The sequence below is a fragment of the Gracilinanus agilis genome, chromosome 2 (genome assembly GCF_016433145.1).
Source record: "Gracilinanus agilis isolate LMUSP501 chromosome 2, AgileGrace, whole genome shotgun sequence".
NCBI classification, from domain to species: Eukaryota; Metazoa; Chordata; class Mammalia; order Didelphimorphia; family Didelphidae; genus Gracilinanus; species Gracilinanus agilis.
In genome coordinates this window covers 530,220,244-530,246,807 of record NC_058131.1, presented here as the reverse complement: position 1 = coordinate 530,246,807, position 26,564 = coordinate 530,220,244, and the positions used below count along the sequence as shown (strand labels likewise).

General features: G+C 36.4%; 1 protein-coding gene across 1 annotated transcript in view; it reads left to right on the top strand.

Annotated features, from left to right (window-relative positions):
• The window catches only part of EIF2AK4 (eukaryotic translation initiation factor 2 alpha kinase 4), a 133,747-nt gene that overhangs the window by 5,280 nt on the left and 101,903 nt on the right, over nt 1-26,564 (top strand). The window contains exon 2 of the mRNA XM_044665134.1: nt 20,715-20,830. Within this exon, the coding sequence (XP_044521069.1) occupies nt 20,715-20,830 (116 nt within the window). The remainder of the gene's footprint in view (nt 1-20,714; nt 20,831-26,564) is intronic.

Sequence of the window (26,564 nt, the reverse complement as noted above, 5' to 3'; positions counted from 1 at the left end):
CTTGCTTTATGTAAGGGGACCATTTTGCATAAATCATTTTTTTATATAATGAGAATTTGCCCCTATCCACTCACTTCACTCAGCCTATATAACAAAGACATACACAAAAGAATACACTTATATGGCGAAAAATATACTGAAATGTAGACACATTAAATACTGTACCATGATATAAACAGAATTATGAAAGGTAAAGTTAATGATAAAGCACTTAAGGTTAACATAGGTTGTGCAGTATGTTGCCCCTTCCCCATTCACTGCCCCTTGTCTTTATCACTGTTGTTTGGCTGTACAATTTTTTTATTAAGCTATCTTGATGTTTGAACAGTAGCAATCTGTTTTTCCTTTGGTGTCTGATGATAACAAGGAATCCTCAAAAAGTCTCTGGAATTTCAAAAAGTGTTCAGATTCATCTTTTCAATACAAGAATAGAATTCACTCAGATGATGAAATGCTTCTCCCAGTTGTTTTGTTGTGAATCTTTTTTGGTTTGACCTCTCTTCTGAAGCTTTGCTTCCTAATGCAATCTTTGTAGCTACTTCAACCAAATACTCATTCAAGATTTCTTCTCTGTGATACTCAATGAAATCCACATCATTCTTATCCACTTCTACCTCTAATTCTTGAGCTAAGTTTACAGTCTTGTTATTCACTTCTTCCAACATTTCATCTTTGTTAAATCCATGAAAATTGGGAGCTGTGGGCACACTTTTTCCCCCAAACCCTCTTTATACATGTTTCTGTTACATCTTCTCAAGCTTTTGAGAATTCTTTATCTAAAGTTGAATTTCCATGCCAGTTAGCCCAAATTGAGAACTGAGCATTCCTTTTTTCTCTTCTCAGCTTTTCTATATCTGAAACTATATTCAGATCCTCAATTTTAAAACCATCATTTCACCACTTACTTTCTTTATGGAGACATACATTCAATTTTAATAATTATAGTGTATACATATCCAATGCTTAAAATTGTAAAGTGGTCTGTTATATTGTGGGAAACATAAATACAGCTCATATAATGCAATACAAACAGCTGAAAAGTAAAGAGGCTGTATTTGTGTGTGCATGTAAATAAAATTTTCATACATCTTGAGAATAACTGAGAAATCAACTTTGAAATGCTATTTGTTTCATTTGAAAATTTACTTCTAGTGCTGCCTCATTTATGTGTCCTACTCATATGTTCGGCTTAATAAAATTTTATATTGTTACCTTATACAAAGGGATGTTCCCCTTTGTAATAAAGGAACTCCTGCATTCTACCAAGATAGACTCATTACCCATGCAGGAAAAGTACTGGAGTATCAGTTTAAACAAAAAGATTCATTCTTATATTTCTGCTCCCATGCAACAGAGACATCTTTATAAGTTATCCAAATCTGGGTATCAAACTAATTAGACGAAGTTATAGGGTATAGACTGTCAACAGAAATCAGAGCCCTTTCTTTAGAAGTTTCTCTTTAGTTAAATGTTTCATACAGTTTAAAGTAGATTCACTAATTTTTTTTAATGAATAAGCAAAGGAGAAAGAACCCAACTATTAATAGCTATTGCAGGGACAGAGAAGGTCTAGGTTCAAACTCAGAAGAGAGTGAAGTAAAAATACCTACTTCTAAAACAGCAAAGAAAAATGTTAAATGGTCACATGCTCAAAAAAAGCTTTTGGAGGAGCTGGAGAAAGACCTCACAAATGAAATGAGAGAGGTTAAAAAAAGAATAATGCAAGAAAATCAACAAAATTATGAAAGAAAGATCACCCAAATGAAAAAGAGATTCAGAAACTCACAGAAGAAAATAATTCATCAAAAACTAGAATTGGACAAAAGGAAGCTAATGACTTCCTAAGGCAATGAGAAATAACAAATAGACAAGAATACGAAACTTCTTATTTCAAAAATAATTGATCTGGAAAATATTTAAAAAACAAACAATATAAGAATTGTTGGACTCCCAGAAAGTTATGATTAAAAAAAAAGCATTTAGATACCATATGTCAAAAAATAATTAAGGAAAATTGTCCAGAAATTCCAGAACTAGGGAGCAAAATAGAAATTGAAATATTTCACTAATTGTCCCTGCAAAGAGACCCCAACATGAAAATGCACAGGGATATCCTTGTTAAGTTCCATAACTCTCACATTAAGAAGAACATATCATAAGCAGCAAGGAAAAAAAAACAAACCCAGATACTGTGGAGCTACAATCAGAATAACATAAGACTTAAGTGGCTTCAACATTAAAAGAATGAAGGGCATGAAACACAGTATTTCGAAACAGAGGAACTCAGTTTACAACCAAGAACACATAGCTAGCAAAATTGAGCATAATTACACAAGAGGGAAAGTGGATATTTAAGTTTCAACTCTTCTTGGGGAAAAACCCAGAACTCAGCAGAAAATTACATCTTTGAGAATCATAAGAAGGTAAACATGAAAGAACAATTTTAAAGGACCCAGAAGGTCAAATTGACATTTCTTATATGGGAAAATGTCATCTATAACCCTTAAGAATAACATCATTACCTGGGTAGATTGAATGAGCATATATAGATAGAAGACTTAAGGTAGAGTTGAACATAATGGAATGAGCTTAAGATAATAATAAAATAGAGCAGGAAGAGGTGAAATGGAATAATTATCATATAAAATAAGCATGAGTGGAAAAACTCACAGAGAAAGGGGAGGAGGGCTGGTAAGACTAGAAACCTATTCTCATCAGATCTGGGTTAAAGAAGGAACAGCATAAACAACAAGGAGGGTAAAAGTCAACTTACAGAGAAACAAGAAGGAGAGGGGATAGGATAAAGGAGGGATTAAGGAACAAAGAGAAGGGATGTTAGATCAAAAGAAAAGAAAGCTAGAGAATATGAAAAGAGTAGTATATCTAGGAAGGAGTACCTAGTAAGATATGTGAGGGGTGGTTAGATAAGGGGATAAGGAAAGCACTTTTAGGACTAGATAATGGAGGAATATTTTAGAATCTTAATTCATATAAAAAATAGAAAGACAAGGTTGGAAGGATAAAGAAGGGACTTTGGATAGATGGATAGAATAAGGACCCTGAAGGTAAGGGGGAAGGGAAAAGGGTGGAGTATTTAGAAGGATGAGCTAAGTTAGAATTAGCAAGACAAAGGGAGAGAAGAAGGGAAGAGGTCTAAAAAGGGATGCAAATTGGAGAGGTAGCGTACAGAAGAAATTAGATGTCCATGGAGGGATTTGGCAAAAAGAGGGGAAGAGAAACAGGAAAAACAGATGGAGGGAAATGTACAACTAATAATTATGACTGAATGTGAATGAGTTGAATTCACCCATAAAACAAAAATGGATAGTAAAATGGATCAAAACCCCAAATCTGATAATATATTATTTACAAGAAACAAACTTGAAAATGAGAGTCACACACATAGAGTAAAAATAAAGAGCTAGAGCAGAATATACCATGCCTCAGCTGATTAAAAAAAAGGGCAGGGGTAGCAATCATGATTGCTGAAAAAGTTAATGCTAAAATAGATAAAAAGAGAAAAATGGGGAAATTGTTTTATGTTTAAATGTTACCATACATAGAGAAGCATTATCAATATTAAACTTATATGTATCAAAAGTTATAGCTTCCAGATTTCTAAAGGAAAAGAGTTACAGATGGAAATATATAACAAAATAATAATAGTGGAGTACTTCAATTTTCCCCTCTCAGAACTAGATAAATTTAACCCCCCCCCAAAAAAAAAAAGTCAAGGCAATGAATAGAATCTTAGCTAAGTTAAATATGAGAGATATTTGGAAAGAACTGAATGGGAACAGAAAGGAGTATTCCTTTTTCTTAGGGCTCAAAAACATTGTAGTTAAATAAAAAAACCATCGAATTGATCAATAAATCTAGACTTTGGTTTTATGAAAAATAGGTAAACCATTGGTTAATATGATTTTTAAAAAGAAGGAAACCAAATCACTAGCTTTAAAAAGGAGAAGAAATTAAAAATTAAAGCAATTATTACGAGTTATTTTGCTCAATACATGGGAATAAATTGTAACAATGTAAGTGAAATAGAATACTTATCCCCCCCAAAAAGAACTGCCTAAACAAGTAATGGGCAAACTTTTTAAAGAGGGGGCCAAAGGAAAGGAAATGATCATCTGTCAGTCTATTTCTAAGGCAACTCTTTCGAAGTTTCATTGTATTGTATCCTACTTATTGTATTCATCAGATTAGGAATAACATCCCGGGGCTGGATAGAATATTTCAGGGCCCCCCACCCTAATCTGGCCCATGGGCTGTAATTTGTCCATAATCGGCCTAAACTATCAGAAGTGGAAGTAGCATACATAAATAAACCTGTTTTAGAAAAAAAAAATTGAACAAGCCATAAATAAGCTGCTCAAGAAAAAAGCATCGTGATCAAGTGGATTTACAAGTGAATTCTTCCAAACATTCAAAGATCAGCTAATTCCAATATTAAATAAATTATTTGAAATAACAGGTAAAGGAGTTTTACCAAACTCCTTTTATGAAACAAATATGGTTCTGATACCTAATCTAGGAAGAGCAAAAACAGAAAGAAAAATAAAGACCAATTTCATTAATGAATATGGATGCAAAAATCCTAAAAAAAACACTATCTGAGAGATTATAACAACAAATCACAAAGATTATACATTGTGACCAAATAGGATCCATATCAAAAACAAAGGCATGGTTTAGTATAAGGAAAATATCAACATAGTTGATTATATTATTAACAAATGTAATAAAAAAGTATGTGTTTATACCAATAGATACAGAAAAAGCCTTTGACAAAATACAGTTTTCATTACTACTGAAGACACTGGAATGCATAGGCAAAATGGATTTTTTATTAAAATGATACAAAGTATCTACCTAAAACCATCAGTAAGTATTATTTGTAACAGAGATAAGCTTGAAGAAGCCTTCCCAGTAAGCTCAGGAGTGAAAGTTATTTATCATAGTATTAGAAATGCTAGCAATAAGCAAATACAAGAAGAAAAAGAAATGGAAGGAATCAGAATAGGCAAAGAGTAATAAAACTATGTCTGTTTGCAGATGACATGATGATATATGTAGAAAATTCTAGAGATTCAACTAAAAAGTCAGTTGAAACTATCAATAATTTTAGCAAAATAGTAGGATATAAAATAAATCCACACAAATCATTAGCATTTCAATATATTTCTAACAAGAGTCCTGCCAGAAGAGATGGAAAGAGATATTCCACTTAAAATAACTACAGATTGTAAGAGGGGAAAAGGGGTTTTATGGGTTCAATATATTAAAAGATGGTTGCCAGAGGATTGAACTATTATCAATCCTCAATTAAGAATAATCTCAAGTCAAAATTGACTTTTATGGAAGTTTATTTACAATTAGGAAGGTTGAAGGTAGGGAAATTGAGAGAGAGAAACTCTGGCCCGGATCAGAGGCCCGGACCAGGTAAGAATTTAGAGGCCCAGCAGAGGGGCACAGAGGCTTCTAGCCACAAGGCCTTTTACAATTAGAGAGGTAAGAGAGGCCTCCCTGAGGGTAGAGCCTCCAGAAACGCCAAGGGCAGAGAGAGTCAGCCTAATTTACCCATGTGAAAATTCAAAGTCAGAGGTCCCACCAAAGATCCTTCAACACCAAGTTCAAACGCCCACTGCCTTCTCAGGAAGTTACCATCATATTTAAAAGTTGGCATCTTTCCTCACTTCCTGCATCCACCTCCAATTTGCATGTCCAATCACAATAGACTGATTCTCATAGTACTGCCTAGGGGGCAGTCAGTTGATTCTGATTCGTCACCCACTCTAGCACACGTGGGTTACAGACCTCCCAGAATTAGAGGTGTTTGTGGAGATCTTTTTATCATCTCTGATAATCTGATGACAGTTTAGTTGATAAGGAAATAAGGACAGGACAAGGGAAATGTCTTTTACTTTATGCTTCCAGCTCTGGCTCCAGGAGCATGGAGTTTATTATATATATTTCAAGACTCATTTCACACAAAAGAACCCCCCCGAAACTTTGCAGATGCGCAGAAGTTACAAATTATGTCACATCAAAACACAAAACATTGGCTTCAGAATAGACCAAGGCCAAGGCTGAATTTTGACTAGGTTCTTATCAGAAAGCCAAGTTGGGGAGTATCTTGGCCTTAGCTATAACAGGCAGCAGCATTCCTTGCTGTGTTAACAGTGTTAACCCTTTAAATTCAGGTTTGATAGGAACTTAAAGCTTTTCAGTAAGGCCATAATACTTTTCAAGAAGAAATCACAAGGATCACAAGAGGGGTCAAAAGAGGAGTCTCAGATTTTTATCTATTCTCTTATTGGCTTCCCACAGGTGTTCTCACCTTTGGTGATTAAATCTAAAGATGGGCAGTGTAGACTTAATCTAATTATCACAAGATAGAATAAAATGCCTGCGGAAATAAACCCAGGAACCACATGAACATAATTATAAAACATTTTTATACAAATAAAGTAAGGTCTAAATAATGAAGAAATATTAATTACATATATAGACAGAGCCAATATAATTAAAATGAAAATTCTACCTAAACTAATGTACTTATTCAGTACCATCTCAATCAAATCACCAAAAAATTATTTTACTGGGAAAATAATAACAAAGTTCTTTTGGAAGGAAGATCAAGAATATCAAAAGTATTAATGAAAGAAAATGTAAAGGGAGGGTCTAATAGTACTAGATTTTAAACTGTATTAGAAAGCAGTAATTATCAAACTATCTGGTACTAGCTAAGAAATAAAAAATTAGATCAATGGAATAAGACAGACATAAAGCAGAAGTGAAAGATTATAGCAACCTTTAATTGGATGAAAGCATAGATCAGGTTTGGGGATAAGAAATCATTATTTGGTAAAAATTGCTGGGACAACTAGAAAATAGTTTGGCAGAAACTAGATATAGACCAATATCTTAACCATTCATTAAAGTAAGATTAAAATGGGTACATGTTCTAGACATAAAATGAGATTATAGGCAAATTAGAAGAACAGGGAACAGATCATTTATCAGATTTATTGATGAGAGGTTTTATGAGTAAATGAGAGGGAGAGCATTGCAATATGTAAAATGGATAAATTTGAATACTTTTAATGAAAAAGGTTTTGTACAAATAAAATAAATGTTGCCAAGATTAGAAGGAAAACAAAATCAATGGGAAAAATTCATAGGCAGGCTCTTAGATAGAAGTTTCATATCCAAAATATATAGAGAACTTTGTCAAATTTATGGGAATAAGAGCCATCTCCCAATTGATAAATGAGCAAAAAATATGAATTAACAATTTTCAGATGAAATCAAAACCATATATAGGAATATGAAAAAATGCTCCAAATCATTATTGAGCAGAGAAATATAACCCAAAATAGTTCTGAGGTATCCTCTTATACCCATCAGATTGGCTAAAATGACAAATGTTAGAGAATGTGGAAAAATGGGGGCACTAATACACTGTTGGTGAAACTGTAAACTGATCCACCCATTTTGGAAAGCAATTTGGTATTATATATATGGTTATAAAATTTTATATGGCCTTAGACCCATTGCTAGATCCCAGAGATCAGGGGAAAAGGAAATTCCTGTATATTCCAAAATATTTATAGCAGCTCTTTTTGTGTTGACAAAGAACCGGACTGAGGGGATGTCCACCAGTTGGGAAATGGCTAAACAAATTGTGGTATATTGTTAGCATCCGTATGGGTGGAACACACGAGACAATGTAATCAAAGCAGGAGAAAGTTTTATTGCCAGTGCACTGGGGGGGGGGAGTTCTGTAAAAGAATTCCCTAAGTGGTGCGTCAACAGAGGGGAATATATATGTTTCAAGGGCTGGAATTTAGGCACCGGTGTCTTAGGGTCTGATAATAGCTAGACAGTGGGAGTATAGATGTTTCCAGGTGCCATAGGATATAATTCTTAATGTTCAAGGCTGCTCTGTCTAGGGAGGAGTGGTGTCCCTGGAACTATGAGTTCCAGATAACCTCCCTGCTTAGCAGAGCATGAGTCTCTGCTTTCTGGCTACAACATTCCCCCCTTTTCGTTTTGTTCACTGAGGAATCATCCTCAGGTGGTCCTTTAAAGATTAGTGTCAGCACAGATTGTATCAAGGGTGGGGGTTGTCTGGTAATACCGATGTAGGACCATAAGCTGAAAGGTGTTAATTTGTTCCTTTACAAAAGCTGCTAGTTGTTTAAGAATAAGGGGAAGGGTACATAGTGGAAACAAAGGGATTTTCCTGCCTATAGTGTTCTATGCTGTCTCTGGGGTACAATGTCCCACAAAGTCCCATGCCGTCTCCCCTCCCCTCCTCCAAATGTCTAAGGGAAGAGGGCTGATGGTTTCAATCTTCTGTAGCCTCCTCAAGCTGAGAAGGGGTGTAGAATCTCTGAGAAGGGGGAACAGGAGGAAGAGCTGTGGGCACAGGGTCTTCAGGGGCATCTCTGCAGTGAATGCCAGGGTCCTGAAGGCTTGGAGACCAGAGACCGTTTCCCCAGACTGACAGACAGGTCACAAGGGGGAGCATCCATTCCCTAAGGCAGAAGGATAGAACCTAGGACTGGGGCAAAAACTAGAACACCAGATACAAAGAGAGAAAATTAGCACAATAGAAAATGATATTAAACATTAACATTTGGGTATCTTAGCCAACAGATTTTATCCCCAGAAATCATCCTCTGACAGGAATTGAACCTTTTAGGAAATTTGATCCCTAAGTTGTTTGCAGAGCTGGCATGTGATGTTTCTGTTAAAAACATATCCTTTTGCAAAGCCCTCATTAATATGGCATCTATAACTACTTAAATAACAATACTTTACAGATAAATTTCTTTATCCCAGATTCTGGAGGAAATCCAGAAAGCTTTGGGTTATTTCCAAGCTCAAAATCCAAACTTCTGTTGTGGTAAATTAAGGCTGTAAGCTACAAGTCATCTATCACTAAACTTCACTTACTTCTCAAAGTGTGTTCCCTAACAATTTGATAATTTCCAATTATTAACCTAATAGGTTGTTTGGGGAGATGGAAACATTAATTTACAACTTGCATTAAGTGCTGATTATGGGAACTTGCTCCAAAAAGGGAAGGCAGATAGGAAAAAAATTTCCTTGTGTCCCAAGGGACACATAGTGAGGGGCTCCATGTACAGGCCAAAGCTGACACTGGCTCATGCCATATGTACAGGCCAAAGCTGTCACTGGCTCATGCCGTCCTTGTGTCACTCAAGGATTAGTAGCCTAGATGGTCAGAAGAGGTCCAGTCCAGATTGAGCCCTAGAATTGCCTCTCTAACCATCACAGAACATTCTCTGTCTTTTGTACTGGATCCCAGAAGCCTTCTCCTTCCTTAAAAGACAAGTCTTTCCCATTACAGCTCAGAGAAATTCTGCTAAGCAGCAGTCTGAAAAGAATTTCCATACCCTCAAACAAGCCTTTCACATCCCTACCAGGCTAATCACTCAGTTATTCTTGCATATTCTGGCAATAATTAACATATCACACTTTAGTCACAAAACCTGAATTAAGGAACAGGAGTGCTGGATTGAGTAGCTCCACAGTAAATATAAGTCAGGGCTGTTATCGTCTCTTGTACCTGGGCCATCTGAAAGACTAAGACAAGCCATACAGGAATCTCTTCAGTGTAACTTTCAAGAGAATTCCAGAATTTGTGATTTTCCCAATACCATATACACTAATTTTAGAAATTATCCCTAGGTCAAAGATCCAATTATAAGAGTAGAACATCTATCTATTCTTTTTCACCTCCCTATCTGTTCTCTTTCATCTCTCCTCTCTCCTTCTCTCTCCTTCTCCCTCTCTCTTTTTCCCTCAAAACCCTCTGCTTAAAAAGCAGAACACAACTTCCATTTACCCATCACAAATCTGCATACCCAAGGTATTAGATCAAGTCTTTCTTCTCTATTCAAACACAACATACCTCTTCACTTTCTCTGACTCTCTGTTACCATCACAAAAATAAACATACCATTTGGTATCCCTTCAAATGCTAATAAGTAACTCCCAAGAATTGAGGCACTGTGTCTTTAGCATAGTGCTTATCAATTATAACTTGCAATTCATAGTACAAATTGGTAAACTGAGATAACCACTGAGGATTGAACAAAACCTATGGTACAGTCAGGTTTACAATGAGCTTTTGCTTACATTCAAACAATACTTAAAGCACATGTTTTAGCAACGATTTACATAAAAGTCACATTTAAAGGAATATCATAAAGCATGTAGTATTACAGGGTCTATTTCCAATTACAAGATTTGAAACCTTTTAAGCACTATAAACCTTAAAGCAAGCCTTTTGACAAGCAGGCTGCTTATCTATTTTCAAGACCAGGAAGTCAAATGTAATAATGAAGTTAGTCAATTTTAATACACTGAGATGAAAAACTATTTATGATAACTTTAAACCCCAAAAAAACATTTTTGATCAATTTAAACACTTAAACCTATTATATTTTTTAAACCTCTTATGACGGAAAGATAAATAAGGAGAAAACAGTCTTGTGCAGAGATGGTAGGGACCCTGCACCCCTTAACTCAGGCAGGCTGTGAATAAGGAAACTCCCCCTTAACTCGGGCAGTCTGTGAATAGGGAAACTCCCTTCCCCTTTCCTGCCCCTGTAACAAAAGAGATACACCTCCAGCCACACCTTGATAGCCTAAGCCCAGAGGATCTCAGACAGACCCCCCCACTCACTAAATGCCTGAGTGCAAGGAGTCATGTCCACACTCTTTGAAAAGGATACTTCTAAGCTAAGCTTGGAGTCCTCTCCTCCCTGAGAAGGGCCTCCTTCCTGAACCCAGGGGTTCACCATTTGCACCCCTATAACAACTGTACTGCTAAAAAAAAGAACCTGTTTTACAAGATATCCATGACTTTTCTATCAACTTTTACTTGCTTGAACACCTCTGAAGTATACAATTAAAATATACTCATCTTTAAATTCTTTAAGATCTTACTTATGTACTATGCTGCTATATCAGTTCCTAAGTATCAAAAGTGGAACAATTAAAAGTATTTCTCTCTTTCCTTTTTGCAATGAAGAGTTTAATAGCTTGTGGGCAATTTACCCTAAGGCTGCCTGGCTTGATTTAGGTTTTTATGACTTAACAACCTTGTCTCTTATCTCTCTTTACCAAGTGAGATCACCTACAGTTTAAAATTTAGCATGTACCAAAATCTTCATAATAAATTATTTTGAACAAACTTCAGTTTGAACTCCACAACTCCCAAACAACTTTGAGTCCTTTAGTAATCTTTCAGTATGTAAACAACTGAATTTCAAAGCCATTTACTTTTATTCCTTTCAGACCTCTGTTTAAAACAGAATAGAACCTCCAGTTTAGCTTCCTTTACGTCAAAGCATTGCTTACATAACTGATTAAATTCCATCAATATTATTCTGATTTACCATTTGTTCTAGAATTCACACCTATTATTTCTTTATCAATTACTCTTATTTCTTCTAGCTTCTCCTCCTTTACCATTATTGCAAAAAGAGGAAAGGCACTATATTTAATTGCATGTAATCCTATTAGCTTTCTGGGCTGGTCAAATTTTCTCTTGTTAATTTCATACAGTTTGCACATCATACAACCTTAACCGATTCAGGTGGAAAACTTAATTCTCCTTATAGTCCAAATGCATACATATTTTGTATTCATTCATCATTACTTTCTAGCAATTTGAGTCTAAATACATGTTAATCTCTAGATCACAAATTCCTTCTTATACATTGTACACATTTTTAAAAAACAGTTCATACAACCCTAGTCAAATATAACACTGTTTAGAAATTCCACTTTTCCCAAATTTTAGTACCTGTATTATTAAATCCCATGCACAGATTAACCACTTTAAAAACTTCCTGTGTGTCATATGATTACTTGTTGCTAGTTCTGACAGCACATACATTAAAAAAACATCTCATTTTAAAAATACCAAGTTTAAATTCTAGAATAAGTTCTCAATAATAACATTACAACTTTTTCTGTATGACTTTTACATCTACAAAGTAGCCAGTACAATTTCTGACCTTATAGAATAATCATTCCCTCTCTGTGTCAGATTGGCTATTAACTACATTTAAACAATTCTCAATTCACTGAAACCAAGGCTTAACAAACTTCCAACTATGAGTTTTTGTGCTCAGTAAAATCTGGTTAATATTTCACATTTGACTGACAAACAGTTACCATGATAAATAAAATTACATTGTATCATATCAACATCATTAGCAATCCTCGACCCTTAAAATCAAATCTTAAGTGAAAATGCTTCCAATTGTGGAGTAAAATCTCCCTTTTCTGCTCTGAATTTTTCCCTTTTTCACTCCTTTGGAGGTCCATTCAAAGGAAAAAAGAGAAAAATGATTGAACATATATTTGCTTTTGTCCTCTGCTGAGGATTTTTGACTGTGGGAAGTTCAATCTTTCAATTCCCCTCCTATTCAGATGTTAAATCTGCCAACAGGTCTGGGAGGTTTGTTTAAAATCCTCTCCCTATTCAAATGTTAAGTCTGCTGCCTGAGCGGCACAGTTTCTCCAGTCTGGGAGGTTAGAAATGTAGATAGGGGAAGGGGAATTGCAGAATGTTTGCAGTTTTCCCCTCTGAATTCGCCTTGAAGCCTGGGAAACCAGCAAGCACCAGGCTGATTCGCCCTGGCTCTTGATAAGGACGGAAATAACACCAAAGACACAGACCCAGCCAGTACTGATGAATTAGGGGACCTCCGAACTGGAGCTGGGTTTTTGGGGCTGGGTAACCAGAACCTGGGAGGGTGTAACTGTTTTCTTGCTGGTATTAGATCCTTCCACAACCGAACAAAGCCAGGGTGGGGGGTCCAAGACTAAATCCTGCCAGGTTAGAATGTAAGGCATTTGGTCGGGGTGTCCTTCACGACCAGGGAGCAAAATACGACCCTGAACTGCAGAAATAATAGACTGTTGCCATGTCCCACCCCGGGGCCATCCAACCCCAAATGTAGACCACTCCGAATTACAAAAGGTCTGCAGCTTCCCCTTTTTTACTGATAAACCTAAGGCATGCGCATGGATTTTGAAATCAGAATAATGACTTAGGACGAAGTCCAGGGGGGTTGATTGACTCTGGCACGTTTTTGACCAATCAAAAAGACACAGACAAAGGACAACACAAAAGACAGACAAACAAAACGATAAACAGAAGATTCTTTTTGTGGATCTAAACAAAGTTTGAATTGGGGATGTAGCCCACTTGGGGCTCCATCCCACTTTCCCTGGCGTCCTTCCAAAAAGATCCAGTTCCCCTCTTCTGCCCGTGACGCATCCGCCACTGGACTTTTCCGGGATTTAGTTCCACCAGGGATTTGAACCCTGGATTTCCGGAACTGTTTCCTCCAGGGAATCAAACCCTGACTCCTTCCCCCTCTCACCGGGGGAGCTGCTCAAGGGGACTCCAACCCCTTAAAGTTACGTATCCCCTGTCCCCGTATTCCCCCCGGATACCTATCTCCAAGGTTTCCAACGACTTCCTTCCCTCCCTTATATCCGACTCTCTTCCCGGTTTTCTCGACCTGATTCCTCACGGAAATGCAGGAACTGCGATACTCAAGGTCCCACTCAGAAACAGGTGGAAATTCGGACACAAAGCCATGGGACATTATACCTCACCCTAGAATGGGGTGGGCCTCGGAGCTTGTCAATAGGATGTCTCCATATAAGCCATGGAGCACGTGCCATCCACTTAGCCGTATGCCAATCGAGAGTCCTCAGTTTCCCCATCTAGTACACACATCACGCACCATTCACACACCATTCACTGCTTACCTCTGGAAGTCACCACGAAACCTAGGAGAGAGCTTTCTCTGTCTCATTGGTCCCCAGGGGGTCGCACACCATCCTGGGACGAGCCCCCATAAGTTAGAATCCGTATGGGTGGCCACCAGAGGAACACACGAGATAATGCAATCAAAGCAGGAGAAAGCTTTATTTCCAGTGCACTGGGGGGAGTTCTGTAAGAGAATTCCCCAAGTGGTGCATCTACAGAGGGAAATATATACATTTCAAGGGCTGGGTGTCTTAGGGTCTGATAATAGTTAGACAGTGGGAGTATAGATGTTTCCAGGTGCCATAGGATATAATTCTTAATGTTCAAGGCTGCTCTGTCTAGGGAGGAGTGGTGTCCCTGGAACTATGAGTTCCAGATAACCTCCCTGCTTAGCAGAGCATGAGTCTCTGCTTTCTGGCTACAACAATATGATTGTAATGGAATACTACTGTACCATAAGAAATAATAAGCAGGCTGATTTTTTTTTAAAACTTGGAAAGAATATAGGATAATGAACTCTTGGAACATCATATATAGCTACAGATTTAATATTTGAAGAATAACTTGTGAATGTCAACTCTAGAGTATGAACTCAAAATTGGAAACATGAAAGACATAATCTACATATACATGTCTGTTTGCCAGATGATGCCGTCTATGGTGTAGGGAGGGAAAGAAGGGAATGAGATACTTGGAAATAAATTATATTTAAAAAAAGAAAAAGAACAACATATAGACCAATTTTTGAAGATTTCAAAATATAATGTTTTTTTTTTTTAGCCAAAGTTTGCTTGAGACAGTTTATTAATATGCAAGTATTACCTAAATGGGGTCATTGCTCTTGCTACTCTAGTAGTATCTTTCACATGCTGAAGAAGTCTGAATCAAGAAAAAACTAGAGGCTCCAGAGTCTGTTCCAGGGAGGACTGTTGTGGTTCAAGTGTTTCAGTCATGTCCAACTCTTTATGACCCCATTTGGGGTTTTTCTAGTAAAGATACTGGAGGGGTTTGTCATTTCCTTCTCCAGCTCATTTTTTATAGATGAAGAAACTGCGACAAACTGGGTTAAGTGACTTGCCTAATGTCACACAGTTAGGAAGTATCAGGCTTGATTTGAACTCAGGTCTTCCTGATACCAGGACAAATGCTTTATCCACTGTGTCACTTACCTGCCCCAAGGTGCATATCCAGGGAGGATGTGGTAGACAAAATACAATCCTGTGATCCTGGAGCAAACATCTAAGGTGCTTGCTAGGTTAATGCTATCAAATCTAGTAGCAATACTATAATCTCCTGGAGACCTTTACCTCATTATAGAAGCCTTTCCTTAGTTGTTAATCTCTCACTTCATCCCAGCAATCCCTTTGTATGTGTTTTGTATATATCACTTCTACAGAGAAGTATTTACTTATCTATTAATATGTCAAGGACCCAGTAGACATTAAGCTCCTTGATGGGAGAAATGATCTTGCTTTTGTATTCATATCCCTAACACCTATCTAGCACCATGCCTGGCACATTGTATGTACTTGATAAATGATGTTTGTTGGGCGATTAACTAATACCGACTTAACTTTTCTGCTTTAGATTTTTTTCCCCTTTAAACTCTTACTTCCTGTCTTAGAATCTATACTAAGTACCAGTTCCAAAGACAGAAGAGTGGTAAGGGCTAGGCAATTGGAGTTAAGTAATTTGTTCAGGGTCACAGAGCTAGGACATATCTGAGGCCACATTTGAACCCAGGTTTTCCCATCTTTGGCCCTGAATTTGTGTCCATCAAGCCACCTAGCTGCCTCTGCTTTGAAGAGATTAAGCAATATGAATTGGTTGACAGAATTGTTCCTATTTCTTAAACTTTTTTCTCAAATATTTTTATTTAAAAGTGAAAATACACTTACAGTAGATTCCCAAATGTTTGATTTCATCTATTCCATTTGGTAAATAATACCTTGCAAAATATAGCATTTAACTAAAATATGCTGAAAAAGCAAGCTACATATTGTAGTAGATAAAGCACTGAATTTAGATACAGAAAGAGATAAATTCAAATTCTACCTTAGATACCTACTAGCTCATTTCAGGTGACTTAACCTCTCTTAGCCTGAATTTCCTAATATTCCTTACAGCTCTATGATCCTATTTTTTAAAATGGCCTTAAGAATCTTTGAGGATTTTTGTGCCCAAACCTGGATACTTTAAGACCCACAACTATTTCTGTGTTTTTTTTAATTATTTCTGTGTTTTAAAGATTTTCTTAACTGTTTTTTGAAGCAAGTTCTGAAGAAATGTCACCACTCCATTCTTAACATCCTACTGCAGAGGTTTTAAAAACTATCTTTAACCTCTGCATTCTTTTCTTATTTCTTAAAATCAGCAGTGATAGCATGATTAGATTTAATATTTGTTGACTTTTGTTTTAAGGATTTTTGAAATATTAAACTTCATGTTATGAAAATGCAAATTTAATGACAAGCAGGATGATTTTGGAAAAATCTGGAAAGACATGAACTGATGCAAAATGAAGTGAGTGGAACCAGGAGAACATTGTATAGTGACAGCAGTATTTTATGATGAACAATTGTGAATGACCTAGTAATTTTCAGCAATGCAGTGATCCAAGACAATCCCAGAGACTCATAATGAAAAATGCATCTGTCCTCTGATAGAGAACTGATGGAGTTAGAATGCAGACTGAAACATATATTTCAGTTTCTTTCTACTTCCTTTTTTTTTGTTTGAGATTTCTTATACAAAATAATGAATATGGGAAAATATTTTATATAATTACACATGTAAAATCTCTATATCAGATTGCTTACCATTTCAGAGAAGAGACTGAGGAGTCAGAGACAATAAGGAAGGTGGTAAAGAGGGAAAGATTTGGGAACTCAAAAAAATTTTAAATGGAAGTTTGAAAATTGTTTTTACATTTACTTGGCGGAAAATGAAATATTATTTTTTAAAAAATACTTATCTCAAAAAATGCAAATTTAGATCATAGAAGGTACATTTATTGTAATATGTGGGTGCTTACACATTATAACTTCCCATGAAGCCTTTATACTTTTTATTTTGACAACCAGCAAAACAAATAGTTGACTACTTCCTCATTTCTGTAGGATTTTATATACTTAATCACTTTGTAGTGTATTTAGGTTTTTCTAATTTCAGTAAATATGTCCATTAAAAAAAATTCCCACTTCTTACATATTTGCTTATCAATCTAGAAATGTTTCAAGATACAGTATTTGATTGATTCTTTCTTATACCAAACCTGCATGTGCCCAGTTCTAAAAGAGGTTTGCTTAAAACATGCCTTCTTGGCAGAAAGTATAGTCGTCTTAATTATTTTTAAAACTTCCTAGGAGCATATATTTCTGACATATTCACATGACAGAATAACAATTTTCTAAAGGAAGCTCTTATATGAACTTAGTGTTCGTTCAAGTATCAACTGCAAATACATTGAAGATTTTTTTTTGATAAAAGATATTTTATTCCTTGATAAGGATGATGACGTCCATCACTAAATACCTCAAGGCAGTCCCGATTGACAACTCTCATGTTAGCAAAGCAATAGATGAAAACTCCTGGACATAGAATCCTGGAAAGTACCTTTATTCCTCCTCCTCCTCTCTCTGTAGCTACTACTGTGCCATCAGCAGCAGCAGCAGCAGCATGAGTGACATACTTTAGGATTTGCAAAGGGCTGTACATACATAGCTCATTTGATTTTCTTTCTAATCCTACAGGGTAGGTATTACAAGTATTTCTAGTCTCATTTTATAAATCAAGAAACTTAGACTCAGGTTAAGGAGTTTGCCCATGGTAGCCAAGTTAATCTCCAAAGCATTGGTGGTGCAATTCAGACTCAGTTCAAATCACTCCTGACTCTTAAGTCTAGAGCTCTTTCCTACTACATTACATAAAGGAATTTTAAAATGTTGGTAGGATTTCTTTCATACAAAGATGTGTCTGGTCATCCTAATACCATTAGAAATACCTACTTCAGGAATCTTTGATTTCAGTCTCTTGTACTAAAACAAATATTAATTCTTCCATGCCTTAGTAGAAAGCCTTCATAATTTGCTATATTCAAAAAATTCATGATCCAGTGACTAACCTTCTGGTGACTTAGGCTGGCCTTTAAGCAACAGGAATAATATCAGTTGATGGGCTTGTGCTTAAAGCTTTTCCAATTTTGTAGGACCTGCCAGAGTTTGTTCACCACTAACATTGCCTTTAAGAACCTTTAATCACTGCTATACTATGATGAGGCATCAAAGGAAGACTTTAATGGAGGATTTAATTGTTTTTATTTTAATTTTGAATATTTTCCCATAGTTACATGTTTCATGTTCTTTCCCTCTTCCCCAAACCTCCCTAACCCCCCTTAGCCAATGCACACTTCCATTGGGTTTTACATGTATCATTGATCAAGACCTAATTCCATATTATTGATAGTTGGACTAAAGTTATCGTTTAGTGTCTACATCCCCTATAATATCCCCATCAACCCATGTGTTCAAGCAGTTGTTTTTCTTTTGTGTTTCTCCTCCCACAGTTCTTCCTCTGAATGTGGCTAGTTTTCTTTCTCATAAGTCACTCAGCCTTGCTCTGGATCCTTGCACTGATACTAGTAGAGAAGTCCGTTATGTTCGATTGTACCACTGTGTATCAGTCTCTGTGTGGAATGTTCTCCTGGATCTGCTCCTTTCACTCTGCATCAATTCCTGGAGGTCATTCCAGTTCACATGGAATTCTGGAGGATTTAATTTAATAATTTATGAAAATCATATTTGAAATTGTTTTTTTCCCCCTTCAGGATAATGTATAGTGTGAAAGTGCTTCCACATTATAAAAAGCTGATCTCAACATTTTGCTTTGTGGGTTTGGGGGTGAAATGAAAGAAATATTTTATCAGCCAGCTGGCAAAAACAAAGCAAAACACTATTGCTGCATATTTATTAAACAAACTTGGTAATAGTATCCCCTTAAAGTTCAATATCAACAACGTTCCAGCCTTGTAGATCATCCCCTCTTGTCTACAATTGGGTGAGAGGTTTTGCTATAAAACACTGAATTGGTATCCAACCATTCTGGAGAATGATTTGGAACTGTGCCCAAAGGACTATAAAATTGTGTACTCTTTGATCTAGAAATACTATTACTAGGTCTGTATCCAAAAGAGATCAAAAAGAGAGAAAAAGACCAATTTGTACAAAAATCTTGATAGCAGCTCTTTTTTTTTTCTTTTTTTCTTTTTTTAAACCCTTGTACTTCGGTGTATTGTCTCATAGGTGGAAGATTGGTAAGGGTGGGCAATGGGGGTCAAGTGACCTGCCCAGGGTCACACAGCTGGGAAGTGGCTGAGGCCGGGTTTGAACCTAGGACCTCCTGTCTCTAGGCCTGACTCTCACTCCACTGAGCTACCCAGCTGCCCCCAGTAGCAGCTCTTTTTTTGTGGTGGCTACGAATTGGAATCTAGGGGATGCCCATCAATTGGGAAATGGCTGAACAAGTTGTGGCATATGATTGTGATGGAATATTATTGTGCTACAAGAAATGATGAGCAGGATAACTTCAGAAAACCCTGGAAAGACCTACATGAAATGATATAGAATGAAGTATGCAGAATAGGAGAACATTCTTTACAGTAAATAGCAACACTGTGATTATGTTCAACTATGAATGGCTTAGCTTTTCTCAGCCATACAGCGATCCAAGACAATTCCAAAGGATTTAGGATGAAAAATGTTATCCCCCTCCAGAGAGAGAACTGATGGAGTCTGAATGCAAATCAAAGCATATTTTCCACTTTATTTTCTTGGTGCTTTGTTGTTTTTGTTTTATATGAGTCTTCCATAACATGACCAATATGGAAATATGTTTTGAATGACTGCACATGTATAACCTATATCAAATTCTTGCCTTCTTAGGGAAGGGGGGAGGAGAGAAAGAGAGGGGGAAAATTTGGAACTCACAATTTTAGGAAATGAATGTTAAAATTGTTATTACATGTAATTGGAAAAAATAAAGTATATTAAAAACATTGAATTAGTAAGAATTTAATTGTGACTTATGATGTTATTAAAAGGATAATGCAGATAAACATATAGTTTAATATCATAGAAGCAGATAAATTTTTTAATCTTCTCAAACACAAAGTTTATTTTCAGGCATTTTCTGCATCTTAAGATTTCAGTGCCTTAGAGAAGCTGAGTTTTAACTTCTTTCCAATTCCTGGATTCTAGATTAGTTCAGACTCACCTTAGGTTCAGAGAGTGTGTATGTGTGTGCAGTCACAATAATTAATAAACTCCTTCTTTTTAATCTTAAGGAAAATAGATGCTGTTGCTACATCTATTTCCAGGCCTTTGAGATATAGCCAACCCTAGCTCCCCTAAATTGGGATGTTCAAAACACAAAAAACCCAGAATAAACAGATTCTAGGTTAAGTTGGATTATCCTAATATTATTATTTTTTCCTAATATTATTATTAAAGAAAAACAAGAGAGTTAGGTAGAGGATAGGCAGTTATTTGAAATTATGCACAATTTTACATTTTGAAATTTCACATATTTCATGGTATCTTTAAAACAGAATGGAACATTTTTGTACAATGGTTTTTTAAACATACATGGCTTTTGAGTTTTATGTATGCAATAGGTAAAAAATATATAAAATACAGTTATGTGTACAGAATGAAAGATGACTGGAAGAGGGTTAGACTAAAATGATTAATGCCACAGCTTGTTCTGCTCTTCCTTTTATCCCCAGGCATTTATCTAGTCCCAGGCACCTAGTAGACACTTAATAAATGTTTGTTACTAGTTTTTACTATTTTTAAAAATAACCTTTATTTTTCTGTTTTAGGTAAAAGAGCCCCCTGAAATCAATTTAGTTCTACATCCTCAGGGATTAACTGGTGATGAAGAAATCTATGTCAAAGTGGATTTGCGAGTTAAATGCCCACCAACCTACCCAGACGTGTAAGTACATTTGGGAACTATTTTGGTATGATTTCAATTTGACTTCTCATCACCACAAATGCTAGCTGAAATTTGTTCATGAGTACGTCCTCCTTATCCCTTTTTAAATGGTATTACACTGAACATTGATATATGCCATTATTCCACCTTGAGCAAAATCATTTTTTTTCTCCTTACATTAAATCAACTCTTAGTGATATAGTAGCTATAGTATAGCACAGAGGTTGGCAACGTATGGCTCTGGAACCATATCTGGCTCTTTTGAGGGCCAGATATGGGTCTTTCTGCAGGAGCCATAAAGTCAATTTTTTTTTTCAGGCATTGTTACAGGAGCGCGCACTGTGAGCACTGTAAGGCTCTCATGAAATTACATTTTAAAAAATGTACGTTTATGGCTCTCACGGCCAAAAAGGTTGCCGACTCCTGGTATAGCAGCTTCTTCCTAAGTTTAGATTTGGCCTCAGATGCTTAATTAGCTGTGTGCCCCTGGGCCAGTAATTTAGTCCTGCTTTGCCTCAGTTTCTAATATCTTTGTCAAGAAAATCTCAAATGGGGTCATACAGAAGCAGACTTGACTGAAATGACTAAACACAATGACAACAAGAAGTTTTCTCAGACTTAGCTACCTGTGAAGTATTGCTGAGTATTTGTTCAAGGTGAATTGTTAATCTGTACTTATTTAACACTTTTGTATAAACTAGGATTAGGGATAACAAAATTATATATAAAGCAGAATAGAAGAAGCATTAAAGGTCTGATTAGTAGTTAATCTACTTACACTCCCCTGTCTGTACTCTGCAATCTAGCTTTTTGTTTTGTTTTGCTATTTTTTTTTATATATCACTTTATTACTTGTCTTATTGCCTTTGCCTTCCTGGAATGTTCAGCCTCCCGGAATCCTGATTTCCTTAAAGATTCTGCTCAAGTGCCATCTAAAATAAGAAATCTCTTGACCTTTCCTGCTCTCCAAAGCTTCTAGTATCTCCCTCTCAAAAGTTGCTTTTTACTTGATTTGATTGTATCATGTGTGAACCTATTATGTACATGTATTCCTCATTTGAATATAAACTTTTTGGATTCTTGAGGACAGGGACTATTTTATATATTAAAGTAGATGTCACCTTCAATAAAGTGTTTTTGGTTGCTACCAGCACCTCAGTCCCTCCTGACTGCCAGTTGTGTCTAGGTCATTTTCCTTGCCACCTTTGGGGACTCTAAGTGGTTTTGTCAAGCTGGCCCTTGCTGGACTTGACAGTGCCTCAGTTCAAATTGGTTCCCATACTTGAAATGTACTTTTCTCACTTCACTTCTGGAATTCCTACTCATTATAAAAAACTAAACTCAAATGTCAACTCCTTGATCCTCTCATCAGTAATAAACCTTTCTCTACAAGCCCCACATAGCACTTTTGTTTTAGAATTTTCTAAATTAGAATTCACAAAATTGATTGCTTTAGTTATCTCTCTTGTGTCTTATTCTCCCTATTAGAATGTAAGTTCCATAAGTACATAGACTGTATTGTATTTAATAAACATATCCTCTAGCACCAGTATCCAATTAGCATTTAACGTTGTTGTTTTTTTGTGAAATGAGTGACAGATTGACTACAGATTCAAGTTGCAAGGAGTTGGAAAAGCATAACAAACTCACAAAGTGGAACCGAGTAGGCTCTTTCCCTTTAAACCTGCTTCTTTTGACTCACAGATTCTCTGTAAAGAATAGAGTGGGCACTTCATTGCCTTATGGCATCCAATAATTTCTCCTCCTGTAGTTGGCCCTTATTTATAGGTTAAACCACATGTATTCAGTCCATTTTCCTGCAGGATTCTGATAATACGATATTAATCATTGTATGAACTGGAGTTGTCTTGTGAGGAAAAACCCCTCTGCTTTAAAAAAAAATTTATCTTTATTTTGTTCCAGTAACAAATTTACACATAAGTTTTCTAAAGTTATATGATTCATGTTGTCTTCCTCCTCTCTCTACCTCCCCCCAACCCCCAGAGTTGAGAAGCAATTCCACAAGGTTATAAAAAAAAGAGATGTGTAGGGATTAACCAGGCCACCGTGATAGGAAGTAGGAACCAGGGAGCCCCCTGCTGAGGGAGAGTCAGTGGCAGGCTGTCAGTTGTTGACAGTTAGGAGAGTCAGTTGTGAAGACTTAAGGCTGGGAGTTGTGGGGAAGTTGACTGCTGGGGTGAGTTGGTCATTGGGGGTTGGTTGCTGGTAGTGTGGTTGGCATTTAGTTACTGGAATATAAGGGTGGGCCTGAGTTTTCTGAGAAGGCTTTTGGTCTAAGCCTTTTAAGGGTTTTTTGCCTCTGAGATCTGTAGAGAGCAAGAAGTCTCTCTCATAGGCAAGGATCTGCTGTCAGTTGGCTTCTGACAGTTTGGGCTGCTACAGAAAACTGATTGAGGAATGAGAGTTAGATAGTTAGTGAATAATTTATAGATAGAGTAGGTTAGATAGGCCTGGTGTCTGCCAGGCAGAAGAAACTGTCCTCAGAAGATAGTTAGAGGTATTATTAGGAATTTTAGATATATTTATAGGGTATCAAATTAGTAATCTCTCCTCTTTTCTATCTGTACTTTTTTCTTAAATTAAACAAGTTTTTTTATTAAACTGCTCTCCTTACTTTGTTTCTCATTAAAACTTAAATTATTAAAATCTGCTCTCTTATTTTGTCAAAACCCCTAATTTAACCCTTACATTTAATTGGCGACCGTGGCAGGACTCAAACCCACAACCTTCTGATCATTTTCCTTACTTTTTACTGAAACTATCCCTAAGTCAAGTTATTTCTATTAATCCTTTATGTTAAATAGCACCATCTATTGACAGAAAGTAGAACTGCAAACAAAAATAACAATTAGATTAACTATGATTTTGAGCAGTCTGGTTCAAGTTGTGATGCTGTTTCTTGTCTATCTAAAATGACTTATTGTCCAACAGACTATTTCACAGTGGCTCTATATATCACTGTTCCTATCCGTACTTATGGTGATAGGAGGCTTGGCATTCTACCTATTCCTCTTCAGGAAAAAACAAAGTGATAATTTGTTAGCTGAACTAAAAGCTCACCTTCAAAACCTAGAAAATAACTCGAGTGACCTTAAGAAGCTGAAGGAGAGTTTGGGGGAACTCAAGGCTTATATAAAAAGCATTGAGAAAAGCTTAAGAAATCCCCAGAGGAAGAAGAGAGCCTTATCTCTCAACATTCCCTCATCATTAGAGCCAACACAGTCTCTGTCCAGTCCTGCTCCATGCAATTCTGCTCATACTAAAACTATCTCAACTCCTTGCCCTGTTCTAACTATCTCTAAATCTACCCAGACTCCTTCCACTTGACCTTTTTCCCTGCCTACACCCATTACCTGCTCTATGGCAGCAGAAACACAATGCCAAGAGGCAGAAATAGAAAATAATTCAGTTACAGGCCCATTTCCCTTAAAATAAGTACCTACCCACCTTTAATAAGACTGGAGATGTAATTTTGCTAAGGCATCATACACCATTCACCCCCACCCCCAAGATACTAAGATATTCAAGCAAAATACTCCTTCTTTTGAGGATGAGTCAATTGTGATTATTAAAAAGCTAGAGAGCATTTTTCACACACATGATCCCGAATGGATTGATATTGAAAATTTTCTCTAAGTTTTTTTGACAGAAAGAGAGAAGAATAAAATCATCTCTCTTGTCAGTCAGGCTCAAGGAAGAAGAGCAGTTCATTGGCCACTGCAAGACCCAACGATGAGCAAGATTACACAAGACTATGCCAGGCTAGAGAGGCATTATTAACCACAATGAGAGCTTGCTCTGATAGGCCTGGTACATGGATAAAATTTGAAAATCTTAAACAAAACCCCAATGAAAATCCATCCCAATTTATGGATAGATTTATTGAGCTGGAAGGTAGGTATATAGACCAGGATCTTGCCAGAGAAAGGGATGTCAGACAAATAATGAGACCGTTTGTGAAAACTGTTGTAAAGTGGTCAGAGATTATTTTAAGACCAATTGTCTGAATTGGGTTAATATAGACCTCAAAGAATTGAGAAGAGTAGAAGTTTATGTATTTAGTGGCCATGAAAAGAAAGATAAGGAGAATAGTGACTTAATAGAGATGTTAAGGAGAAATATTAAAAGTTTAAAAGAGGAAATTGAAAGAGAAAAAGCTAATTGAGTAGTGGCCATAACCTCTTTTGCAAGAATACACAACTCAAACACCAATGTGTTACTTCTATAGAAAAAGGGGTCATGTAATGTTAAACTGCAGAAATTGGAACCAGGTGCTCAATAACATAAATTTTAGAAATAATGGGAACTCTAGGAATAATAACTTTAGAAATAATAACAGTTCTAGAAATAGCAACAATTGAAATGCATTTAGAAATACTAACCCAAAAGAGCCAAATGATAATTTATGATATATCTGAAATGGGGCTCATCCATGCAATACTCAGGGTAGAAATTCCCCTCAATGAGAGGAACCCCAGAGAAATGGCCAAGGACCTTTATAATGGTCTGAAAGGGAGAAAGAACTCTGGAATCAGAGTGAAACCTTTGATTTCCCAAACATTGACATCTTAACACCAGTTATCATGGTCCATTCTCCCTTACATAGTAATGAACCTCATGTAACCTTGAAAATTGGGGACACTTATTATGATTACCTCTTAGACACTGGAGCTTCCATATCAGTGTTGATGAGTAAACAAGATACCAAGTGCAATTCTATTGGCTCTCTAAATGTAGTAGGTGTATCAGGGCAGCTCTGAAGGTCCCAAAGCTTTCCTCTCGAATGGTGTCTGTGTGACCTCCATCAGTAGAAAATTCTTTCCTTATAATGCCTAGCTCCCCTATAAATTTTTTAGGGAGAGACCTTTTATGTAAACTTAGAGCCACAATAACATGTTCTCAAGATGGTGCTATGATGCTAGAATTGCCTGAGGAAACTAAATTTTCTCCCTGTACTTCTTTTAGACAGTCAGGAGGTGGACAACCCTCCCAACTTTGAAATACCAGCTGATATATCTGAATCTTTTTGGGCCACATTTTCATCTGATGTAGGCCTACTCAAATCAGCTGTTACTGTTTAAATCAAAGTAAAAGGTGGCCCACCTCCTTTTTCCATTCCTCAGTATCTCCTATCAAAAGAGGCAATTACCTCAGTGATAAATTCTTTAACTGAACAAAAAATAATAATTCCATGTAAATCTGAATATAATACGTGTATCTTGCCTGTTCAAAGACCAAAATTAGATGTAAATGTAAAACCTATCAATTTGAACAAAATTTAAGGACTGTAAATAATTATGTCATCAAAAGACATACTGTGATTCCAAGCCCAACGACAATTATCTCCTCTATTCTTAGCACAGCTATATATTTTATGGTAGGGGATTTATGTTCAGCATTTTTCTCAATACCCATTCATGAAGATTACAGAAATATATTTGCCTTCACCTGGGAAGGTTCTCAATGGATGTGGTGTCATTTGCCTCAAGGGTATGTACAAAGTCCCACTTTATTTTCACAGATTTTAACACAAGATTTAGAAAATATTAAGTTTAAGGAGAGCCGTTTGATACACTTTGTAGATGATTTACTCTTGGTCTCACCAAATGCCACAGCATGCTAAGAAGATAGCAAACATCTTCTTTTGGAACTATATAAGAGAGACCAGAAGATCTCAAAGGCAAACATTCAGTGGTGTCTCTCCAAAGTGGAG